The 22,848-nt window shown below is 40.8% G+C and overlaps 1 protein-coding gene across 1 annotated transcript in view; it reads left to right on the forward strand.

Annotated features, from left to right (window-relative positions):
* dhx29 (DEAH (Asp-Glu-Ala-His) box polypeptide 29) overlaps positions 1–20,876 on the forward strand; it is a 127,735-nt gene extending 106,859 nt beyond the window's left edge. Inside the window, exons 26-28 of the mRNA XM_043688629.2 lie at positions 1,703–1,799; positions 10,687–10,749; positions 15,720–20,876. Coding sequence (XP_043544564.2) covers positions 1,703–1,799; positions 10,687–10,739 — 150 coding nt within the window. The 3' untranslated portion in view covers positions 10,740–10,749; positions 15,720–20,876. The remainder of the gene's footprint in view (positions 1–1,702; positions 1,800–10,686; positions 10,750–15,719) is intronic.
* Positions 20,877–22,848: the final 1,972 nt, after the last annotated feature.

A 22,848-nucleotide genomic window follows, 5' to 3' on the forward strand; every position in this document is an offset into this window, starting at 1 on the left:
CCACGGCCAATTAATAATAAAAAAAAGTCTCACCTCTTTTAATAAATAGGATATTGTACACTCACTGTGTTTTTGCCAATGCCCAAAGTACTTTTATAGCAAGACCATTTATTAAAACAATCCAGGCCAAAGACTAAAGTGCCATTTTTCTTGCTATACTTGCAGATTAACTCAAAGATGTGGCATAGTGGCTCAGTGGTTAGCACTGTTGCCTCACAGCACCAGAGACCCAAGTTCAATTCCAGCCTTGGGTGACCATCTGTGTGGAGTTTGCATGTTTTCCTCATGTTTGTGAGGGTTTCCTCTCTCAGTTCAAAGATGTGTAGGTTATGTAGATTGGCCATGCTAAATTGTCTCATAATGCCCAGGGATGTGCAGACTGTGAATTAGTCATTGTAAAAATAAAATATGCTGAGCAATAGAGATGGAGATGGTCTGGGTAGGATGCTGTTTTGGAATGTCAGTGCAGACTGTGGAGATTCTAACTATGGACAATGATTACATCCTGACAATCTGAAAGTATCTGAATGTATTCATCCTTACTCTGTTTGCTGTCCATTAACCTTTCATGCATCAGTGCTAATCTATTATCCCCCACCCCCAATCCCCAACCCCTGAATCCTGTTTTACATTTGGTACCTTCCTATCCATGCAGATGATTCTAAAGTCTATAATCTCTTTGACGGAGAAAAACAGACCAACCTGTTCAATCAACTTTGAAAGTTTCATTTTCTCAATCCTTTTAGTTATGTGAAAATCTGAACTGTGGACCTCACTTGGAGTACAGGTCGTTCTGCTATAATATGCATTTCATTAATGCAAGTTCACTATAACACGATTGACTAATTGGGGATACTATTTCTAAAGTGCAAACTTTAAAAATGTGTAGTGGTTATAACCCGATTCTGGCCCATTATTTTAAATGGTGCTGCTATTATGCGATTTTCTTATAACACTGAGTTGTATGAGGACGGCACTACCACGTTATAGCAAAACCGACTGTACTGGATAATCAAGATCTTTTCCCCATATCTGCAGTGCATTCGTCTGGACATGGATTCAAATGCTTTATATCGTCTCTTCAAGTCTGTACCAACTTTGTGTTGCTACTTCTAGTGAATGATGGTTGTGTTTTTCCAGATCACTTTGTTTCTCCAATCCTTTTAAATCCTAAATTTCCAAGGAGTAAGCAAACCACTTATTCCTTCAACTAAAATAAAGTGTCTGATCTGTAACCATATTGAATTTGCCATTTGATCATTCCACATTTTGGTGCACTTCTCCACATTTTTCTAGATACCTTTGCTTCTTCTCCCTGTTTGTGTAACTTCACCTTCTCTTGCCCCTATCTTCTTTCCCTCTTGCACCATTCCCCTCTTCAGTACCCTCCCCTACCCCCAAATCTCTCCCTTTTTTTGCCTCTCCCCTTTTCTTTCCCCTGAATCACAGCTGAAGTTTAATGTGCTCCACCCTCTAACCTTTGTTGACCAGACTATTATGTGTGATCTTGATTTCCCTGTGCAATTCCATGGGGATTAATGTGTTGTGGGGCTGATAGGGTAAGAGTGAAATATAAGATTATAACAAAACCTGGTTGATCATTATAGACGGAGACCAAATTCAAACCTTTGTAGTTACTCTATTTTGAATGAAATAGAATTTTCGGTGCTACTTTATATTTACAAATAATTAATTTTTGTAGGCTCCTGTCAGAACAGGAATCATTTTTAAGGAGCTGAGATCCTTGATTGAATCTGTTCTACTAAAGAAACTTGAAGATCCAAAAATATCAATTGAAGGTAATTTCAGTACATATATTACAGCTTTGTTTCAGTTGTGAATCCTATTTTTGCAGATCAGACATAATTATATATTTGTAGAAAATGAGGACTGCAGATTCTGGAGATCAGAGTCGTGAGTTGTGGTGCTGGTAAAGCACAGCGGGTCAGGTACATCTGAGAAGCAGGAGAATCGATGTTTCAGGCAATAAGCCCTTCATCCAGGAATGAGGCTTGTGGGCCGGGGGGTGCTCCCCCCACCTTATCCTGGTCTCAAGCCTCCAACTTGGCACTGCCTTCTTGATCTGTCAATCTTCCTTCCCACCTATCCGCTTCACCCTCCTCTCTGACCTATTATCTTCACCCCCACCTTCAACTACCTATCACATTCCCAGCTACCTCCCCACCCCCTCCCATTTATCTCTCAGTTCCCCCCCCACTCCCACCACCACAAGCCTTATTCCTGATAAAGGCCTTATGCCTGAAATGTCGATATTCCTGCTCCTTGGATGCTGCCTGACCTGTGATTTTCCAGCACCACACTCTAGGCCCATTATTGTATGTATGTGTGGTGAGTGTGTGGGGAGGCTGAATGTTGATTATTTCTGATGTGAATACATATGTGCACAATTTGAATATATTGATGTGAATATGTGAACATTGTTACCATTACTGAACCATTCATTATCAATATCCTTGGCGTTATCATTGACCGGAAACTCAACTGGACTCACCACTTGAACAGTGGCGACGAGCAGGTCAGCAGCTCGAAATATTGAAGTGAATAACTCATCTCATGACTCTGCAAAGCCTGGCCAACATCTCCAAGGCATAAGTTTGGAGTGTGAAGGGATACTCCCTAAATTCTGGATGGGTGCAGCTCCAACAACACTTAAAGCTTTAAACCATCCAGGACAAAGCAGCTGCTTGATTGTCACCTTATCCACAAGCATTCACTCCCTCTACCTTTGACACTCAGTAGTAGCAATGTATGATTCTACAAAATGCAATGCAGAAATTCACCGAAGATCCTTAGATAGCACTTTCCAATTCCATGGCTACTTTCATCTAGAAGGACAGGGGCAGCAGATACATGGGAACACCACCACCTGCAAGTTTCCCACCAAGCCACTCACCATCCTGATTTGGAATTCTATCACTGTTACTGTTACTGAGTCAAAATCCTAGAATTCCCTCCCAAATGGCATTGTAGGTTAACCCACAACAGGTGGACTTCAAGAAGGCAGCTCACCACCACCTTCTCAAGGGCAACTGGGAATGGGCAATAAACACTGGCCAGCCAGCAAAGCCCACATCCCTTGAATGAATGAAAAAAAAGAATGCTCTTCTTTCCTGAGCAGTTGGGAATGTAGACACTGGTAGAATGCTTATAAACTGACCCTTCTCAAAGTCATGTTGACTCATCCACTTTTAATTTCTACTGCGAGACAGACACTACAGTTCACTATTCTAAGAAAAGTCAAATGTCATTTGTCTCTCCTCATTTTGCTTGCTTAAAACCCATTGCATTTCAAACAAAGTGACCAATCTTAAATGTTAACTAATTGTATGTCTCCATAGATGCTGCCAGACCTGGTGAGCACTTTCAGAATTTTTTGCTTCTTGTTTAGATTTCTGGCATCCTCCATATTTTTGTTTTGTTTAAGAAACAACTTAATGATTTGAAGCTTTGCATATCAAAAGTGTCTGAAACTCATAAGAACTGCAGACGGTTATAATGGTGCCCATCTGGGATTAACACTTGTTCCCTTTCAGAGGGTACTTTTTAAAAATAATTAGTTCACTGAATGAGTGAGGCTAAGTATAGCAGTATATTCTCTAGTTGCCTTGTGAAGGTAATGTGCTACTACCTTGTGCCACTGCCTCCTACAACCTTGGTCCATGTGAGGAATGTTACCATAATGCTGTTTGTTAGAAAGTTATGAGTTTCACTCAATGACAGCCTGAATTTTTATGTAATGTATTTAATATAATGACATATGTAAGGGGGAAGAGGGTGCAAAGGAGAATCATCAAACCAAGTTTGATACTGAGCTAAATAAGGATATATTAGGTCAGAAGATCAAAACCAGGTATGCTCTAAGAATCATGTTAAAGATGACAAATGAAATGGAGGCAGAGAAGTGTGGGGAGAGTATTTCAGAACTTGAGACCTAGGCAACTGAAGACATGGCCACCAGTGGTGAGATGATTAAAATTGGTGAGTGGTCAAGAGACCAACATTCGAGAAGCACAGCTTTTTGAGGTGAGAAATCCTACCTCAAAGGTGCAGAAGCCATGACTGCAGGTAACAAATTGCCTGAACAATGTACAATTCTGTTTCTTCCAGGGCCAGCAGTGGGAGGCTTGCATTTGTTTTCTCAGTCAGTTTGTTGGACCCTTGCGTCTGTCTCAAATCCTGGCTTTTGAATGAAGGGAGAGGATCCATTTGTTCCAGTCCATAGAACCCAGTGACATATCAGTTGAGGTTTGAGATGCTGTGGTTTAAATAAGAAGCAGACTTCAAGAGTATTCAGGATATTAATCTTTTATAGCTACCTGATCCACATTCAAATTGGTATAGAGTTAATCAGATGAGAGAGTTCAAAGAATGGTGCAAGATCATAAGAATTGGAAGCAGGAGTAAGCTATTCTGCCCTGTAAGCCCAGAGCCTGCTGTGCTATTTAATGAGATCATGGGTGATCTGTGTATGACCTTAACTCCACTTTCCTGCTTGTCACCATAGCTTCATTATTCTTGACATCCTTGTAAATCAAAAATCCATCCAACTCAGCCTTGAACACATTCAGTGACATAACAACCACTGTTCCTCGCAGAAGGGAATTCCAAAGATCAAACAACCTTCAGATAAGAAATTCCTCTTCATCTTTTTCTGAAATGGGAAACTCCTTCAACTGGATGTTTCAATGGGGTGACAGAGATGGATCAGAAACTGAATCAGTGATTTGCTTGTTCTTGCATCCACTATCTATTTGATCAATCAAATGTTGGAAAGCCAATTACTGCTTGTCCTGTAGGAAAGGAGCTAATTATGAATTCAAAGGAAATGCTCTGCATCTAATCACACTGTAAGCTAGAATGTCATGTACCAAATGCTGCTGCTCTGAACAGGAAGTCAGTAGCAACTAAAATTGTGAAGGCCCCCTGCTATCAATCATGTTTTTATTTTTTATTGAAAATTCAACAAAGATAAAAGATGAGTTAAAATCATTAAGGTGTTGCCCCCTTCCCCAGCCGCAGAACAGGTGGTGCTTTCAATAATGGTCCCAATGGAAAGCCTTAGCTATCACCCTTGTTCCTGCTTGTTATTGCTAGTGTAAAAGATTCACAAACTGGATCTCAACTGACTCCCAGGTTCCCCATGGGAGACTGGTGAGCAAGGTTAGATCTCACGGAATATAGGAAGAACTAGCCATTTGGATACAGAACAGAGGATGGTGGTGGAGGGTTGATTTTCAGACTGGAGGCCTGTGACCAGTGGAGTGCCACAAGGATCGGTGCTGGGTCCACTACTTTTTGTCATTTATATAAATGATTTGGATGTGAGCATAAAAGATATAGTTAGTAAGTTTGCAGATGACACCAAAGTTAGACGTGTAGTAGACAGCAAAAAAAGGTTACCTCAGATTACAACATGATCTTGATCAGGTGGGCCAATGGGGTGAGAAGTGGCAGATGAAGTTTAAATTAGATAAATGCGAAGTGCTGCATTTTGGGAAAGCATATCTAAGCAGGACTTAATGGTAAGGTTCGAGGAAGTGTTGCTGAACAAAGAGACCTTGGAATGCAGGTTCATAGCTCCTTGAAAGTGGAGTCGCAGGTAGATAGGATAGTGAAGAAGGTGTTTGGTATGCTTTCCTTGGTCAGAGTATTGAGTACAGGAGTTGGGAAGTCATGTTGCGGCTGTGCAGGGCATTGGTTAGACCACTGTTGGAATATTGCATGCAATTCTGGTCTTCCTATCGGAAAGATGTTGTGAGACTTGGAAAGGATTCAGAAAAGATTTACAAGGATGTTGCCAGGGTTGGAGGATTTGAGCTATAGGGAGAGGCTGAACAAGCTGGAGCTGTTTTCCCTGGAGCGTTGGAGGCTGAGGGGTGACCTTATAGAGTTTTACAGAATCATGAGGGGCATGTATAGGATAAATGGACAAAGTCTTTTCCCTGGGGTGGGGAAGTCCAGAACTAGAGGGCATAGGTTTAGGGTGAGAAGGGAAAGACATATAAGAGACCTAAGGGGCAACTTTTTCACGCAGTGGGTAGTATGTGTATGGAATGAGCTACCAGAGAATGTGGTGGAGACTGGTACAATTACAACATTTAAGAGGCATTTGGATCGGTATATGAATAGGAAGGGTTTGGAGGGATATGGGCTAGGTGCTATATTTTGTTGGGATATCTGGTCAGCATGGACGGGTTGGACCGAAGGCTGTGTTTCAATGCTGTATGTCTCTATGATAAATAAATGCAGCAGGCAACAAAAATATGTGGTCAGTTGCTTTGTTGACTTCAGTGCTTTTTTTAAAACTTTGGAGACTGGCATGATGATGACGTGCTGCTGAGACTGACTTAACTTAATCAGTTTTTTTTGGTCAGTGTGGGGCAATGTGCTCTCTATAGAAAATAAAATCCAGCTCTTCATTTTTAAACTTTTCCTCCTTGTTCAAGATTTTACCCATGTTGGGAAGCATCCTGTCAGCATCTGCCCTTCTAAGCTCCCTCTTGTGCATTTCAATAGACCGCTTCTCATTCTTCTGAATTCCATTTAATGTAGACTAAACCATCACAACCTTTACTCATAAGCAAACCTCTTCAGCCCAGGAATCAACCTATGAATCTTTTCTGAAGTATAAATGTATCTCCTTAAATATGGAGACCAAAATGTCATACAATATTCCTGGGTGTGTTTTCAACAGGGCCTGCTGAAATAAGATTTAACTACTTTTCTATTACATTCCTCTTGCAATTGAGTCCAATGTTCTCTTTTGCCTTTCTGAAATAGGTACATGCATCCTATTTTTTCGATACAATATGTAAATCATCCTGGTCTTTCTATGCTGCAATATTCTATAGTCGCCTTCTGTTTAATAATGTCGGAGCAAATTACTGAAGATGCTGGTGCTATGGACTAGGCCAGGCCACTCAAAACATTCTTAAGCAGGCAGCCTAGACCATAACTTTGCAATTTGTTTCACTAAGTGTAGAGTGAAAATTACCCGGATTAAGTTAGTGAGGTTGACTACCAGGTTTAAAACAGACAAAAAATGTATTGACAAAATTACACGATGAAACACTAAGAACAGAATAAAAAACCCCTACAGAACTCAGTTTATCCAAACTAGACTTAATTATGCTGTTGCACACATACACAGCAGTCCCAATAAGCAAACTCCCTTTAGAACGCAGTATTAATGGAACACATGTTTACAGGTTGAAGTTGAAGGGCAGAAGGAGAGTGAGAGTGAGAGATATTCCACACAGCTTACTGTTGTACTCCTCACCAGTGCCGGACTGAACTGCTCAGCTCAAGAGCTGACCACTCCCCTTTCATTATACAAGTCACCTGTAAAATATGACCCTTGGCCTGAAGTCTATATAAACAAAAGGCCTCTCAAAATCCTTTTCATCTCTGTACCAAGCCAGACTGATCGGATCCCAGCCTGGTTTATTGCCCCTCTTGAAAAAAATTAAGGACATAGTATCCTTGAGTCAAGGAACAGCTTTTAGGAAAAAAAGGGACTACCTTTTTGACACTAGAATCCAAACGGAGGAGAAAGTGAGGTCTGCAGATGCTGGAGATCAGAGCTGAAAATGTGTTGCTGAAAAAGCGCAGCAGGTCAGGCAGCATCCAGGGAACAGGAAAATCGACGTTTCGCGCATAAGCCCTTCTTCAGGAAGAAGGGCTTATGCCCGAAAAGTCGATTCTCCTGTTCCCTGGATGCTGCCTGACCTGCGTTTTTCCAGCAACACATTTTCAACTAGAATCCAAACCAAAAGCAAAAATGCTGGAAATCACAGTGGGTCAGGCAGCATTTGTGGAAAGAGAGCTAAGCTAATGCTTTGAGTCTAGATGACTTCATCAGAGCTGCTTTGATGAAGAGTCATTTAAATTTGAAACTTTAGCTTACTGTTTTGCCACGGATGCTGCCTAACTTGCTTTGGCATTTCAATATATACAATTTTTCAACTTGAAAACAACCCAATGATCTTGATTTCCTGTTTGTTAGTTAGCTAATAATATCACTTTCCTAAGTACTGGTGCCAATAGCCCGCTAACTTGAATGCAGTTCTCCTATGTCAGTTTTTGAGCCACATTTCCATTTCTCTAACTCTCTATGTATCCCGTAGCAATTCCCACGAGGTTCAGGAAATAATCCAAATATGATCATCTTTAACATTGTGCTTTTTAATTTAGTACCCACTTCATCATACTCTGTTTGTATAACCTCTTTCCTATTTCTCCCAAATTGTTAGTACCTACATGGACCACAACCAGTGGATCCTTCCTCTCCAAGGCAAGTTGTTGGAGCTGCACTCATCCAGACATATGTGAAGTATTCCATCACACTTCTGACTTGTGCATTATAATAAGTGGACAAGCATTGCAGAGACAGGAGGTGAATTATTTGCCATAGAGTTCCTGGACTCTGATCTCCTGTTGTAGCTATGAGGGCTACTCCTGTTCATTTTCTCATGAATAGTAAGCCCTGAGGAATTTAGTGATCCTAATGCCATTAATCATTAAGGGACCGTAGTAGATTCTCTTTTGTCAGAAATGGTCATTACCCAACACTGTGTTATGGTGTGAATGCTACTTGTCATTTATTAGCTGAAACCCAGATGTACACATGGACTTTGTACACATTGGCAGGGCCTGCTTCAATATCAGAGGAGTCACAAATGGTGCTAAATCTTGTGCAATCATCAGTCTCCCTTCTCTTGTTCACGTTTGGACCAAGGCTGCAGTAAGATCAGAACCAAGGAGCCTTGGAACCCAAACTTGAATGCTAGAGAGCAGGTTATTCCTTTGCAAGTGCCAGTGGATACCATTGTTGTTGACCCCTTTTGTCATTTTGCTGGCAATTGAGAATAGAACTGATGGGACAGTAATTGGTCAGGTTGGTTTTCTCCTTTTATTTGTAGGACATTTCTTGGCAATTTTTGCCAATTATTGATGAAATGCAAATGTTACAGCTGTAATGAAACAGCTTGGCTAGCAGCACATCTAGTTCTGGAGGACAAGTCTTCATTACTTTTTGATATAATGTTATTTAGGTCTTGATCAATATTATGCTCCTAAGCTACACTTGGTGATGGTTATTGAAGTCCTGCATCCAGAGTACATTCTGTGCCTTTTACTTAGTGTTTCAACCAAGAAATGCTCAAGATAGAGAAGTACTGATATGTCATCCAAGGTGGGGAAGGGGGGCATTAGCTGGGAATCATTACAAACACATAAATATAGAGTCTTCAGGATGTACAGCATGGAAGCAGAGCCTTTGGTCCAACTCGTCCAACCCAACCAGTTATCAGAAATAAATTTAGTCCTATTTTCCAATATTTGGCCCATATCAACCCTGTCAACCCTTCCTACTCATATACCCATCCAGCTGCCTTTTAAATTTTGTAATTGTACCACTTCCCTTGGCACCTCATTCCATACACACACCACCATCTGCATGAAAAGGTTGCCCCTCAGATCCCTTTTAAATATTTCCCCTCTCACCTTAAACCTATGCTCTATAGTTTTTATACTCCCTCACTCCAAGGAAAATACCATGTCTATTCACCCTATCCATGCCCCTCATGATTTTGTAAATCTCTATAAAGTCACCTTTCAGCCTGTGATGCTTCAAGGAAAATAGTCCTAGCCTTGTCAGCCTCTCCCTATAGCTCAAACCCTCCAACCCTGGCAACATCCTTGTAAATCTTTTCTGAACCATTGCAAGTTTCACAACATCTTTCCTATAGTAGGGAGACCAGAATTGCATGCAGTACAGTAGCACCTCGACATATGAATGACCCCGTTCACGTACAAATCGGTCCACGAACAGGATTGTACGTAAAATTTTGCTTCAACATACGAACGAAATTCAAGGTACGAACGAATGTACGAATGCAAAAAGCCCGTGTGTGACCATGTGGTTTCATTGTTCTGCTTTGCTACACGCTTGTTGAATGCGAAAGCTCTCGGGCCCCGCATGAAATCATTCAGTTCGTCTTTGGCGTGTGCGCTGTGAACAGCCGTCCAAGCATTCTTAGGCTATCCGAACAATGGGAAAAATTGATTCAGTTCGCGAACTGGGTCCCGGAACGGATTAAGTTCGTAAGTCGAGGAGCTACTGTATTCGAAAAGTGGTCTCACAAATATGTTGTGTAGCTGTAACATGTCCTCCCGACTCCTATCATTAACGCATTGACCAATATAGGCAAGTATACAGACACATTCTTCACTATCCTATCTACCTGCGACTCCACTCTCAAGGAACTATGAACCTGCACTCCAAGGACTCTTTGTTTAACAACATTTCCTAAGACCTTACCATTAAGTGTGTAAGTCCTGCCCTGATCCATCCTGCCAAAATACAGTAGCTTGCACTTATCTAAATTAAACTCCATCTGCCCATTGACCCATCTGAATCGAAGATCCCATTGTATTGTGAGGTAACCTTCTTAATGTGACTAATAAAAGAAACATATTGTGTATTATGTTCTGGCAAACAACAATTGAATGACCAGATGACCAAGGTGTCATTTTGAATATTTGCAGTATTCAGGAATATGATTTTAAGCGTTAACTTGTTTTAGCTATTTCAAAATGTATTTTAATAAGGATATATAACAAAAACAAAACAATTTGTTGAAGGATTGCTATTTTTCATTTCAGATGACGAGATAATACAGATAATTATGGAACTGATCAAGACTGAGCATTGCTGACTAAAATTAAGTATGATTCCTAATGCCTTCTGTACAAATTGCAGCAAGTAATTATATTTGATTTATAAAGTCAAAGTTTAAATTGAACATTGCAGAGATCATGGTTAGTGTTTTGAGTTCCTCACATTCCAGAAAACAACACTTACCACTACTGTTCAGTGTCCCAACTTCATATGCATGCTACCCTGTCTCTTCTATTCCATAAACTTGATAGACAAGAATATTTATGTGGAACTTAACCACGTTATCCCCATAAATCATCTTTATTACCTTATCAAAGAAATTTAATTTAAACATTTTCAACTAATGTACACTTGTCCGGGTATCATCTCTGAAAAATTGTCCAGTTGCTGTAGTTAAACTGGATAGATGCTGGGTTTATTCTTAACTTATTTTGAACAAGGGAGGAAAGCTTATAACTCTTCAGTCCTCTAGCACCACTTGGTGGGCGGCACGGTGGCACAGTGGTTAGCACTGCTGCCTCGCAGCGCCAGAGACCCGGGTTCAATTCCCGACTCAGGCGACTGACTGTGTGGAGTTTGCACGTTCTCCCCGTGTCTGCGTGGGTTTCCTCCGGGTGCTCCGGTTTCCTCCCACAGTCCAAAGATGTGCAGGTTAGGTGAATTGGCCATACTAAATTGCCCGTAGTGTTAGGTAAGGGTAAATGTAGGGGTATGGGTGGGTTTCGCTTTGGCGGGTCGGTGTGGACTTGTTGGGCCGAAGGGCCTGTTTCCACACTGTAATCTAATCTAATCTAATCGTGTGTCTAAGGAAGATTGAAAGATTATGGAAAATACCACCTATATTTCCGATAGCATTCTTTGATTAATTTCATCTGGTCCTGGTGACGTAGCAGCTTTAAATGCAGCCAGACCTCCACCTCCTTCCTCTTCATGAATCTCGAGCCCATGTAATGTCTCAACTACCTTCTTTTTCATTTACAACTTGGCCATCTGGTAAAGATGGATGCAAAGTAGATACTTAGTATATCAGGCATTTTCAGTTCTCCTTTGCATGATCTCTTTTTGTCCCAGTTTAGCAGAATTCCTCCTCCAACTACCATTATACTGTTTTGAGGTTGTTAAAAAAAACTTTGGGATTCCTATTTGAATTCGAACATTGAACGTTAAGCACAGGAATAAGCCCTTTGGTCCACTGTGTCTGTACCAATCATGATGCTATTCTAAACTATTCTTATCTGCCTGCTCGTGGTCAGTATTATTCTATTCTCGGCCTGTTCATAGAATCCCTACAGTGTGGAGGCAGGTGAATTGGCCCTTTGAGTCCACACTGACCTTCTGAAGAGCATTCCACCAGGAATCTACCCTCCCATAATCTATCCCTGCATTTCCCATGGCTAACTCACCTAGTCTGCAAATCCCTGGACACTCTAGGTAATTTAGGATGGCTAATCCACCAATTTGCACATCTTTGGACTGTGGGAGGAAACTGGAGCACTGAGCGGAAACCCAGGCAAACCCCGGGAGAATGTGCAAACTCCACACAAACTTGCTCAAAGGTGGAATTGAATCTGGGTCCCTGAGGCAGCAGAGCTAACCACTGAACCACCGTATCACCCGATGTTCTGTGCGAATACCTCTTAAACTTTACTAATGTATCTGCTTTTACCACTTCTCTTGACAGTGTGTTCCAGGTACTTACTACCCACTTTTTTTTTAAGAAAAACTGTCTCACCGTCTCACCCTCATATTTGACATTTTCACCCTTGAAAAGAGATGCTCCAGTTAAAACAATCCAAGTTTCAATACATTCCAATCTAGGCAACATCTTGGTAAACCTCTTCTGCATCCTGTCCAAAATCTCCACATCCTTCCTATAGTGGTGACCAGAATTGTGCACAGTATTCAAAATGTAGTCTGACCAAAGTTTTATACGGTTGCAACATGACTTGCCGACTTTTATACACAGTCCTCCGACCGTTGAAGGCAAACATGCTATGTGACTTTATTACCACCTTATCTACTCATCTTGCCATTTTCCAAGGATCTATGAGCTTGAACCAAAGATTCCTTTGTATATCAACACTCTTGAGGATTCTGCCATTTGTAGTACACTTTCCTCTTGCATTTGACCTCCCAAAATGCATCACCTTATACTTGTCCAGATTAAACTTCATCTGCCATTTCCTCACACAACTTTTCAGCTGATCTATATTCTGCTGCATCTTTGATATCCCTCCTCACTATCCACAACTACATCAATTTTTGTGTCATCTGCAAGCTTTTTCAGGCTGTCTCATTGCCACTCTGATTTTCTTTTTCCACTTCCCGTCTAAACTATTTGTATTCAGCCTGCTTTCTTTACAGGTATTATAAACCTGACGTTAATTATTTGGTCGTTTTATTACTCTTTATCGCTGTCCTCATTGGAGCTCTGGCTATGCTTTTCCCTTTTGTGGGGAATGTAACTCTAACTCTCTCTTCAAAGCTCAGCCACTGTTCCATTTAGTCTTATCTGTCAGTCTTCAACTTAATTTAACAAAACCAGATCTGTTTCACCCTCCTGCAATTTGATATTCTTATTCAAGGTTGCTGCTTTTCACTTTCTGTGGCAAACTTGAACTTTATGATACCATAATAGCTGATCCCTAAAAGTTTCTAAACTCATACTTGATCCACTTGACTCATCTCATTGCCCAGAGCCAGATCCTAACCTCTTTTGTTAGGAACATACCAAACAAGAAAATGCTTCTTTCAAAAACACTTGCCCCACTTCTGATCTCTGTAATAAAATTAAAGCTCCCCCCAGTTATCTGTGTAGTTTTTGTACCTCTAATTTCCATGCACATTTGCTCTTTTGTCTTTCCCAAGATCTTCCTGTTTTAAAAAAAAAACTGAATCAAAGCGTGGAGTATTTAATTCTGTTTTTAACAGAAGATTTTCACTCCCGACCATTCTGATGGAATGAAAATCTGCAATGATGTATCCACTGCAAAACTGCAATATGCATTGGAAATGCAAAGTTGATTGCTGTTGAAAGTGAAAATGCTGCAATGATGATGTTTCCTTGAGAATGAAATGAAGTTACTTCATAGAGCTCCTGTGATCTCCATTTAATTTATGCTCAGTGTGAAAATGCTATATTTCTTCAGTATTCACAGAATCATAGCATTTACAGTACAGAAGGTTAGATTTATTGTCATGTGTGCTCAATTACAGAGATATAGGAGTACAATAAAAAGTGTACAATGCCACCATTCCCAGCACCATCTAGGTACAAAAATTAGTTAAAAAGTTCAATACTACAGTTCTTACTAGTATCAAGTAGAAAATAAAGTTAAAAATTAAACATTACAGCCCTTTCTTAAGCCATGGGTCTGCAGATGTTCCATGCTGGACTTTACCCAAGAGAGTTCGCTCTCCCTCACACTGAGTACTCTTTCATCTGCACTGGGCCAAATCCCGCTCCGGGCTTGCCAGCCACTATAGTGCCGAGCACCACTTTGCTGCTGACCACCATTGGGTCTCGCCAGGCTTCACTGCCGACTACCATTTCTCTGCCGACCCCCATCTGGGCCCACCAGGCTTCCCAACTAACTGCCATCTGGGCCCACCAGACTTCCCAACTGACTGCCATCTGGGCCCACCGGGCTTCCAAACTCACCGCCATCTGGGCTCATTGGGCTTCCCAACTCGCCGCCATCTGGGCACATCAGGCTTCACCACTGATTGCCATATGAACTCATCAGGCTTCACCGCTGACCGCCATCTAGACCATCAGGCTTCGCCACTGACCTACTGAAAGAACTCCTCAAATACTCACGTTCTCCAGCCTGATCTCCCTAGCTCGCTGAATTCAACACTTTCAAAACTATTTCCAGCTTTCTTTTAAAACCTTCTTTGGAATCCACCTTCACCTCTTTCCCAGGCAGTGCATTCCAAATCTTACCAACTCTGAATAAAGAGGTTTCTCCTAATCTCACTCCTAACTCTCTTGCTGAGTCTTGAAATTGTGAACCTTAGTTACTGACCTGGTATAGTGGAAGCAGAATATCTTTCATAACCCTGTCAAAATTGTTTAAATGTTTGAACACCTCAATTCTTTATGGAATATGGATATCGCTAACTTGGCCAGCATTTGTTGTCCATCCCTAAATCCTCTTTAAATAGCATGTTAGGCTATTTTATAGGAGAAAGTGAGGACTGCAGATGCTGGAGATCAGAGCTGAAAAATGTATTGCTGGAAAAGCGCAGCATCCAAGGAGCAGGAAAATCGACGTTTCGGGCATTAGCCCTCCTTTCAGCCATTCCTGAAGAAGGGCTTATGCCCGAAATGTCGATTCTCCTGCTTCTTGGATGCTGCCTGACCTGCTGCGCTTTTCCAGCAACACATTTTTCAGCTCGGCTATTTTATAGTGCATTTTAAAGTAAACAGCATTGCTTTGGGTCTGAAGTCATAGCTACAGCAGATGAGATTTTCATCAGAGAGCATAGTTAACTTGATGAGTTATTACAATAGTTTATTTACATTGAGCTAGCTTTGAATTACTGATATTTGTGAATTAATAATTTTTAATTTTAGAACCCAAGCCCGCTAAGGAATTAGCTTGGGCCTCTGATTGTAATGGTGTAGTGACATTGCCACTGCACTGCCACCTTTCTCCCCTCCAAGTGCAACAAATGTGCTCCTTCCAACATACCAATTACAACCTGTAACGTTATTGACTGTCTCCAATGTAATGGTTTTAGAAAGATGTAAAGAAAGTTTTCAAAGGCATGACTGCAACTTCTTCCTCACTATCAAAATCCCAGACTCTAGTACGGCAGAAGAGGGCTAGAAAGGAATTCTTCATATTGAAATAATGAGTAAAACTTGAAAATCCAACTGAATTCTTTATATGTTTGGCAGGTGGAATAAAATACAGCAGAACATGTTACTAGTTTTTTAGTTGTTTTTATTAATAGTGTATTTAATAAACTAAAATGATCAAAGACTAACATATTCTGGCATTTATCCTAGGGCTCTGGAGGGAAAATAGATGAAGATTTTTATAGGATGGTATAATAAATGTCAAAGGATTTGAAAACATTAACATTCCACAGGATTGGAAGGAGCTGAAAATAAACACATTTTAAAAAGGGCAAGAGAACTGACTCGGCCTCTTAGCCTATCAATGATGGCTAAAATAATGACGTGTAATGTGGAGGAATACTGTCGAGGATCAAAAACCATCAGATTGATTTTGGAAGAAAATATCCTGTCCTGCATTTGTTTTGAAAAAGTTCCAGATTGCATATACCTGTTTTGACAATCCACCTCAGACCGTTCAATTAAACTCAAATTCTTAATAAAGATTTACATAACAAACTTTTGATTAAAAACTCGATGAATCCAGAATTAAACATAGGACTACATGTGGAACTGATTTAGAAAGCAGTGGAGAAATATGTGCATGATGTGTCAGGTCACACTGTGTTGATTAGCACATGAACATTTAACAGATGTGCATACGATCTGTTTTAGAAATTGCTCTTTTAAGAAGCAAATGCTTGTGATCACTGCGCACTGCCATTATAATTTATTTCGTTTGAAACATTTTTCCTCGTCTGACTTTTTAATGATTTGAAATTATATCAAAGTTATTGGAGGGGAAAGCTCACACTTTCCCTAAGATGCAGAATTGTGCAAAAAAAAAAGCTAAGCAATTATAACTAAAACAATATTAAACAAAAACTGTGGATGCTGGAGATCTGAAACAAAAACAGATATTGCTGGCAAAACTCAGGTCTACAAACATCTGTGGGAGAAAACAGGGTTAACCTTTCGAGTCCAGTAACCTTTCATCAGAATTCAATGAATAATCACCAGACTTGAAACGTTAACTCTGCTTTCTCTTGACAGATGGTGCCAGTCCTGCTGAGTTTCACCAGCATTTTTTACTTTTATAACTAAAACAATGGCCATTTCAATTGTTAGGATATTTGTACAAGTTGTAAAAATGTTATAGAGTTCATTCAAAGTTACGCCATCTTTTGATTTGATTTATTTAGTTCCGTTAGTTATTTATTCCCCTGTTATTCTGTCACAAAATATTAAATATAATAACTGGCTAATAGTTTCATTTTAGTTATGGTTGTCTTAAATTGGTTATTTTCTACATTAGGACTTTACTTAAACTTTTCCAGTTTATGTGCAAAATACAGGGTGAAGAGATAATTGGGCAGTAAAAATATTACATAGAGGAAAAGGTCAGAAGTCTCAACACCAGGTTACAGTGCAACAGGTTTATTTGATATCGCAAGCTTTCGGAGTGCTGCTGCTTCATCAGGTGAAGCACTTCACCTGACGAAAGAGCAGCACTTCAAAAGCGTGTGATTTCAGAGAAACCTGTTGGAATATAACCTGGTGTCATGTGACTTGTGACCTTGTACACCCCAACATAGCACCTCTACATCATTGAGATGAGGGCATCTCAGATATTTTTGGAAATTACTACACATGTAGGCGCATTCACTCCTTACACAAATACTAAGGTTGCTGAGGTTTCCCGCTGTCTTCTGTTGCTGCCGTATGTTTTGCACAGGTGTGTTATGTTGTAATGTTACTTTTAAATTCAGAGTAAATTGTAATGCTTTAGAAATGCTGCCTGCAATATAAAACCTAGGGTGTTACAGCAAATGCAGGTAGAAACCAAATGGGTTAGTGTAATGAATGATGTTCTTGTATTTCACTCCAATCTGAAGCAGTAAAGATTAAGTCCTTTCTGTGGATCATCCAGACCAAGGAGAGGTTTCGTGGGATTAATTGTTTGTATTCAGGAAATGTGACATTTTTGTACAAGAGTTCCAAGGAGATCACCACAAATCCATGCGTGTTAATTCTTGGTGAGGAGGTCATTCCATCTTGGTGGTATTGGCTCATTACTTGTTACTATTATTGCTGTTGGTGGATTTGAGGGCAAGAATGTGTAATCATGGATGCTTATCCTTTTTTTTCGCCCTTTATTTACATATGGTGAATCCTTTGCATGGTCCAGCTCCCTCAGAGCCAGTGCTCAGTGAGGAGGATGTCTGATGCTACTCTTTTTTTTTTCTTTTTTTTTGCCCCCACACTACTGCCTAACTGCAGTAGTGCTTATTTTTCCCCAGCACCCATGTTGTGTGTGTGCTGGTGTGAGACATAGTGGAAGACACAAGGTGTACAGATCTTTATTCAGTTTCCACCACCGGGAGGAAAAGAAACACCCAAGTGGGCAGTGACAAGCAGTGCCCTTCACATTAAAGGACAATGCTATGTGATCAAACAGTGAAGGGGAGGGCAGGGATTAAATCAAAATAGAGTTGGAGGGGGAAATAATACACTGCACTCCCTGCGGCACCCACCTCTCCTTGAACAGCTCGAGATGTTGGTGGACACCGCATGCTGCTTCTCCAGAGACACCCAGTCTCTAACATAACTGCAGAAGAGGGGCAGGCAATCTGCCATAACAACCCCCTCCACGGCCTGCTGCCTGGACCTGTTTATAGCCAGTTTGGCCAGGCCCAGGAGCAGACCCACGAGGAGGTCCTCAGACCTGCCCTCCCCTCCTCTGTACTGGGTGCCCAAAGATCAGGAGCATGGGACTGAAGTGCAACCAAAAACAAAAGGAGGAGGTTTTTTTAGAAAATCAAAAAGGGAGTGCAAGCTCCCACACCCTATATGTATATATGGTCCACAGACTCCCACAGCACCACAGAACAAGCAGTTGGGCTGTGAGTCTGTGAACCCCCCCAATCTGCAGTTGCAGGGGACCACTGTGTGCAGCACCCTTCACCCCAGATCCCCGAGAGAAAGGGGGAGGACTCCTGCATAGAGAGCCCTCCACTGGGGATCCCTGATGCTTATGCTTTTAATCACAAGTAGCTTCTTGGGCTGCCTATTCTCATCATTTTTTTTCCTGAGGATATTCAGTTTGTGGAATTATTTATTATAGAAGGCTGTGGAAGCTGAGTTGTTAAGTACTTTCAAGGCTGACGTCTCAAAGCTGAGATGGATGCTTCTGACCTTGGCTTGCTACTGTCTTCCAAAAACCCTCAACACAAGCTGGAGGAGCAGCACCTCATTATTGACCTCGGCACTTTATGGCCTCTAAGTCTCAGCATTGAGTTCCACAGCTAAGTTTGACCTCTGTATTCCATTGTTCTTGCATTCCCCACTCTCTGTAACTTGTTAACTTTGCTTTCAGCAGAGTGGGACCAATTTTCTCCTTTGTAGACCTAGCATTTGTTCCTCTTTACATATCTGTCAATCCTTTATCATCACTCTCACAGCCTTTATCTTTTACTCTCCCCATGTACCATCTGCCCCTCCTCTGTCACTAGCATAAGCCATCACTTTCCAGCTTCTTTCAGTTCAAAAGAAGAGTCATACGGGACTTGAAGCATTAGCTCTGTTCCTATCTCCACAGATGCAGCTCGACCTGCTGAGTTTCTCCGACACTTTGTTTCTGGTTCAGATTTCCAGTGTCTGTAGTGTTTGCTTTTCTAGTCAGATTGTTAATCATTCAGAGAATTGAGGGTTATGGGGAAATGGTAGGAAAGTGGTGCTGATCTTATTGAATGGTGGAGCAGACCTGGCAGCCTTGAATGGCCTATTTCTGTTCTACAGCTTACGGTCTATAGGGAGAATAGATGTATGAATTTTTGCTTTACTTTTGAGATCAGAACTTAAAGGTACTTTTCCAAGTTTAAGAAAGACAGATTTAGGGGTTGGTGCAGTGTGCTATATGAGCATGATTAAGCCATGTTGCACTAATGTGTTACATAACATGATGCTCAGAGTGTTGTCTCTGCATCAAATACCGTCGGAATATTGCTTTTTTTTAAACAAGTGTATTTAACACTGCAAACATTTGTTAAAATGTTTGTTTCTCTATTTGAAACTTACTTTGGAAAAAAAAGTCAATGTATCTGTATGATCCCAGCTGATGTTCGTACCGGGCAAGTCAGGTCCCAGAATGAAATCCAAAATGGTTTGCTGAAAATGTTTTATGAACTGTGGAGATCAGTAACTGAACATGTATACTAGAGTCTTCCAGCATACTTGAATTACAAAGAATAAAGTATTTACTAAAGAAAAGCATGAACAATATTACATTTGACAAAAAGTTTGAAAAGATTTCATTACAAACCTCAAATAAATCCAAATTAATAGTATTCCTTTTATCTCAGTATTACCTTTAGAGACACAAATAAAAATCCACCACAAATTTACTACTATCTTAGCACCTAGACTTCTTGCTCAATGTGACACAGCTGGAGCTATTTTCCTTCTGGTCAATCCTTACATGTGCTCTCAATGCTATTTCTCCAGGTCTGCCTTCCTGTTAGAACAAATTGCAAACTGAGCCACATAAATTAAACTTCAAAGTTGAATGTTGTAGGCTAATTTAGGAACTGTTTCTGATGGAATAACATTGAATTTCAGAACATATATTACAGACATACATTTTTCATATGTTTGGGGAAAAAATACTGATCAGTTTTAGTATAAAAATGTGAGTTTGTAAAGTAATGATATTAATACCCTACTCAACCACTGTATCTTGATGCATGTCACATAATGTCAGTTTCCTCCAGGTGCTTCCGTTTCCTCCCACAGTCCAAAACTGCGCAGGTTAAGTGAACTGGCCATGCTAAATTGCCCATCGTTGTCAGGAATGTGTAGGTTAAGTGCATTAGTCAGGGGTACAGGAGGGGAATGGGTCTGGGTGGGATACTGTTTGGAGGGTTGATGTGGACCTGGGCCTAATGGTCTGTTTCAAACTGTAGGGATTCTATGACATCTCCCCCTCTCCCAACACCCACATGTGAGACCAGTTTTCAATGGGCTGCATGCTTTATGTTGGATGGCTAACCCATCAGCTGTTTGTCCATCTTTGATTTGGTTCCCATTATGTAGGGCTCAGCAAGGTGACCATGAGACACTGTTGTATTTATCAAGAATCTTAAGGGGTACATTGCCACTCAAGGCCCTCAGTTCATCTCTATTGTCATAATAAGCTGAGCAATGCCAGATGGATGAGACTAGGAAGGTTTTTCTATCAGCCTTTGTGAAAAGGGGGGCATAACTCAGGGGTTATCCTGTGCTCAGAAATGTTGCTGGGATGGGTTGGGAGTTGATGAACTTAAAAATGATACTTTTTCCTTCCACAGAAATTTATCTTGAATAATGTAACTAAAAGCTGGTAAATTCCCTGGATTTGAGGGCCCGCTTCCTAGACTCTTCAAGGAAGTAGCAACATTGCTCTTGAATCTTGGGAATTTCCGAAGATTAGAAAGGTCCCTAAGAATTGGGAAATCACAAAAGTAATAACAATATTCAAGAAGCGATGAAAACTAAAAGGAGGAAATGAAAGGCTAGAAAATGCCAGAATTTTCCAGGCCTGGCCCAAGCTTTTAGAAGAGCAGAAAGAGTCACTTAATTAAGTAGTTGGCAGAATTTCAGTTTCGTAGTGGTGGGCTTTGTATGAAGTTCTCAATCTTTCAGGCAGATCACCTTTTCCTACTTCATCTCTTCTGCATTCATCACTATGCAGTGAGTATTCGTTAAAATCCCAGGACTCTAGAATTACATTAACGAGTGCAGAATGAGAGCTATAAGATGAGTACTTCACACTCCAATCTCTCTTCATAACTAATTCTCTAACTCGGCAAAATCCAGCAATGTCACTGCACCCTCTCTAGTGCAATCATATCCCTCCGATAATGTAGATTCCAGAAATTACTTGTGGCCTAACCGTTTTATACAGATTTAGCTATTTCTCTCTGCTCTTAACCTCTGTCTTGATTAATAAATGAAAGTTATGCCAAATGCCACCTTAAGCACTTTATCTACCCATGCCACTTCCTAATGGACCGATGGGCATGCATGTTGAGGTCCCCTGGCCCTCGGTCCTTTGCAGATTCTACTGTTCATCGTGGATTCCCTTTCCGTGTTTGTCCTATCCAAGTGATCACCACACACTTATCTGGATTGATCTGTTGCCACTGATCAGTCCCTCCTATAACCTAACATTATCCTCCTCAGTAATTTTTCATATCATTTGTGAACTTACTGATCAATCTTCCTATGTTCATACCTAAATCATTACATGCCACAACACTAAGAGCGCCCAATACTGATTTCTTTGGAACCCCAGAGGACAGGTTGATCATGCTTGATAAACCACCTTGAATTTTTTGAAGTGGTTGCTAAGAGAGGGAAATATCTATGGATGTTGACTTCCAGAAGGCATTTTATAACAGACTGTTAACTTAGATAATAGTGAATAAAGGGCAAATCACTGACATGGCTACAAAATTGGTTGAGTGGCAGGAATGATAATGGATACATTCTCAAATTGGCAGGATGGACTACTGTGCCACAAGGAAATGTGTTAGGGCATCAATTTACATTATTCGTTATTTTTGGATATAGTATAGAAAGTCTTATGATGATATATTGTCACTTGTACTCTACAATGAGTACCACAGTGAAATACAGAGAAAAGTTTTAGCTTTTGTTACAATTCAGCACCATTTTGAATAATTTAAGACTAAAAAGATACAACTGAAAGTGTCCATCTTCGTTCTGCCTCTACCATGAGCCTTGAGCCGGCTTACCAATGAAACCTCTGCCACAATGCCTTCTTCACCACCTCGCTGCTGCCTGTGCTGGACCTACTACTGTAGGAGATGCCATTCTTCTGGCACCATTGCTTCGTGGCTGGCCTACCTTGCCAATGGGCTGCTGATGCTGGGTCCCGTGCTGGACCTGAACTTACCCACAACCAAATGTCTCTGGCTCTGATACTGGCACTGCCGCACCAATAATCAGGAAGCCTTGGCTCCATGTCCACTGCTGCCTCGAGTGCCCACTCCGGCATATACCTCACTGCTGCCATCTTGCCCTGTAAGCTGTGATGCTCTAAGTTGCAACATTCAATGTGATATCCAGATTTCCTAATGACACAAAGTCAGGTATCTTTACATAGTGTAGATGATAGCATAACATTGCAAACAGATATTGATAGATTAAGTGAATAGGCAAAATCTGTCGCAGATGGAGTTCAACGTAAGCAAGTGTGTACGGTTATCCATTTGAGACCAGAAAATAAAATATCAGGTTA

The sequence above is a fragment of the Chiloscyllium plagiosum genome, unplaced genomic scaffold (assembly GCF_037043375.1).
Source record: "Chiloscyllium plagiosum isolate Xiang-an unplaced genomic scaffold, Cpla_swu_hap1 HiC_scaffold_1, whole genome shotgun sequence".
Classification (NCBI taxonomy): domain Eukaryota; kingdom Metazoa; phylum Chordata; class Chondrichthyes; order Orectolobiformes; family Hemiscylliidae; genus Chiloscyllium; species Chiloscyllium plagiosum.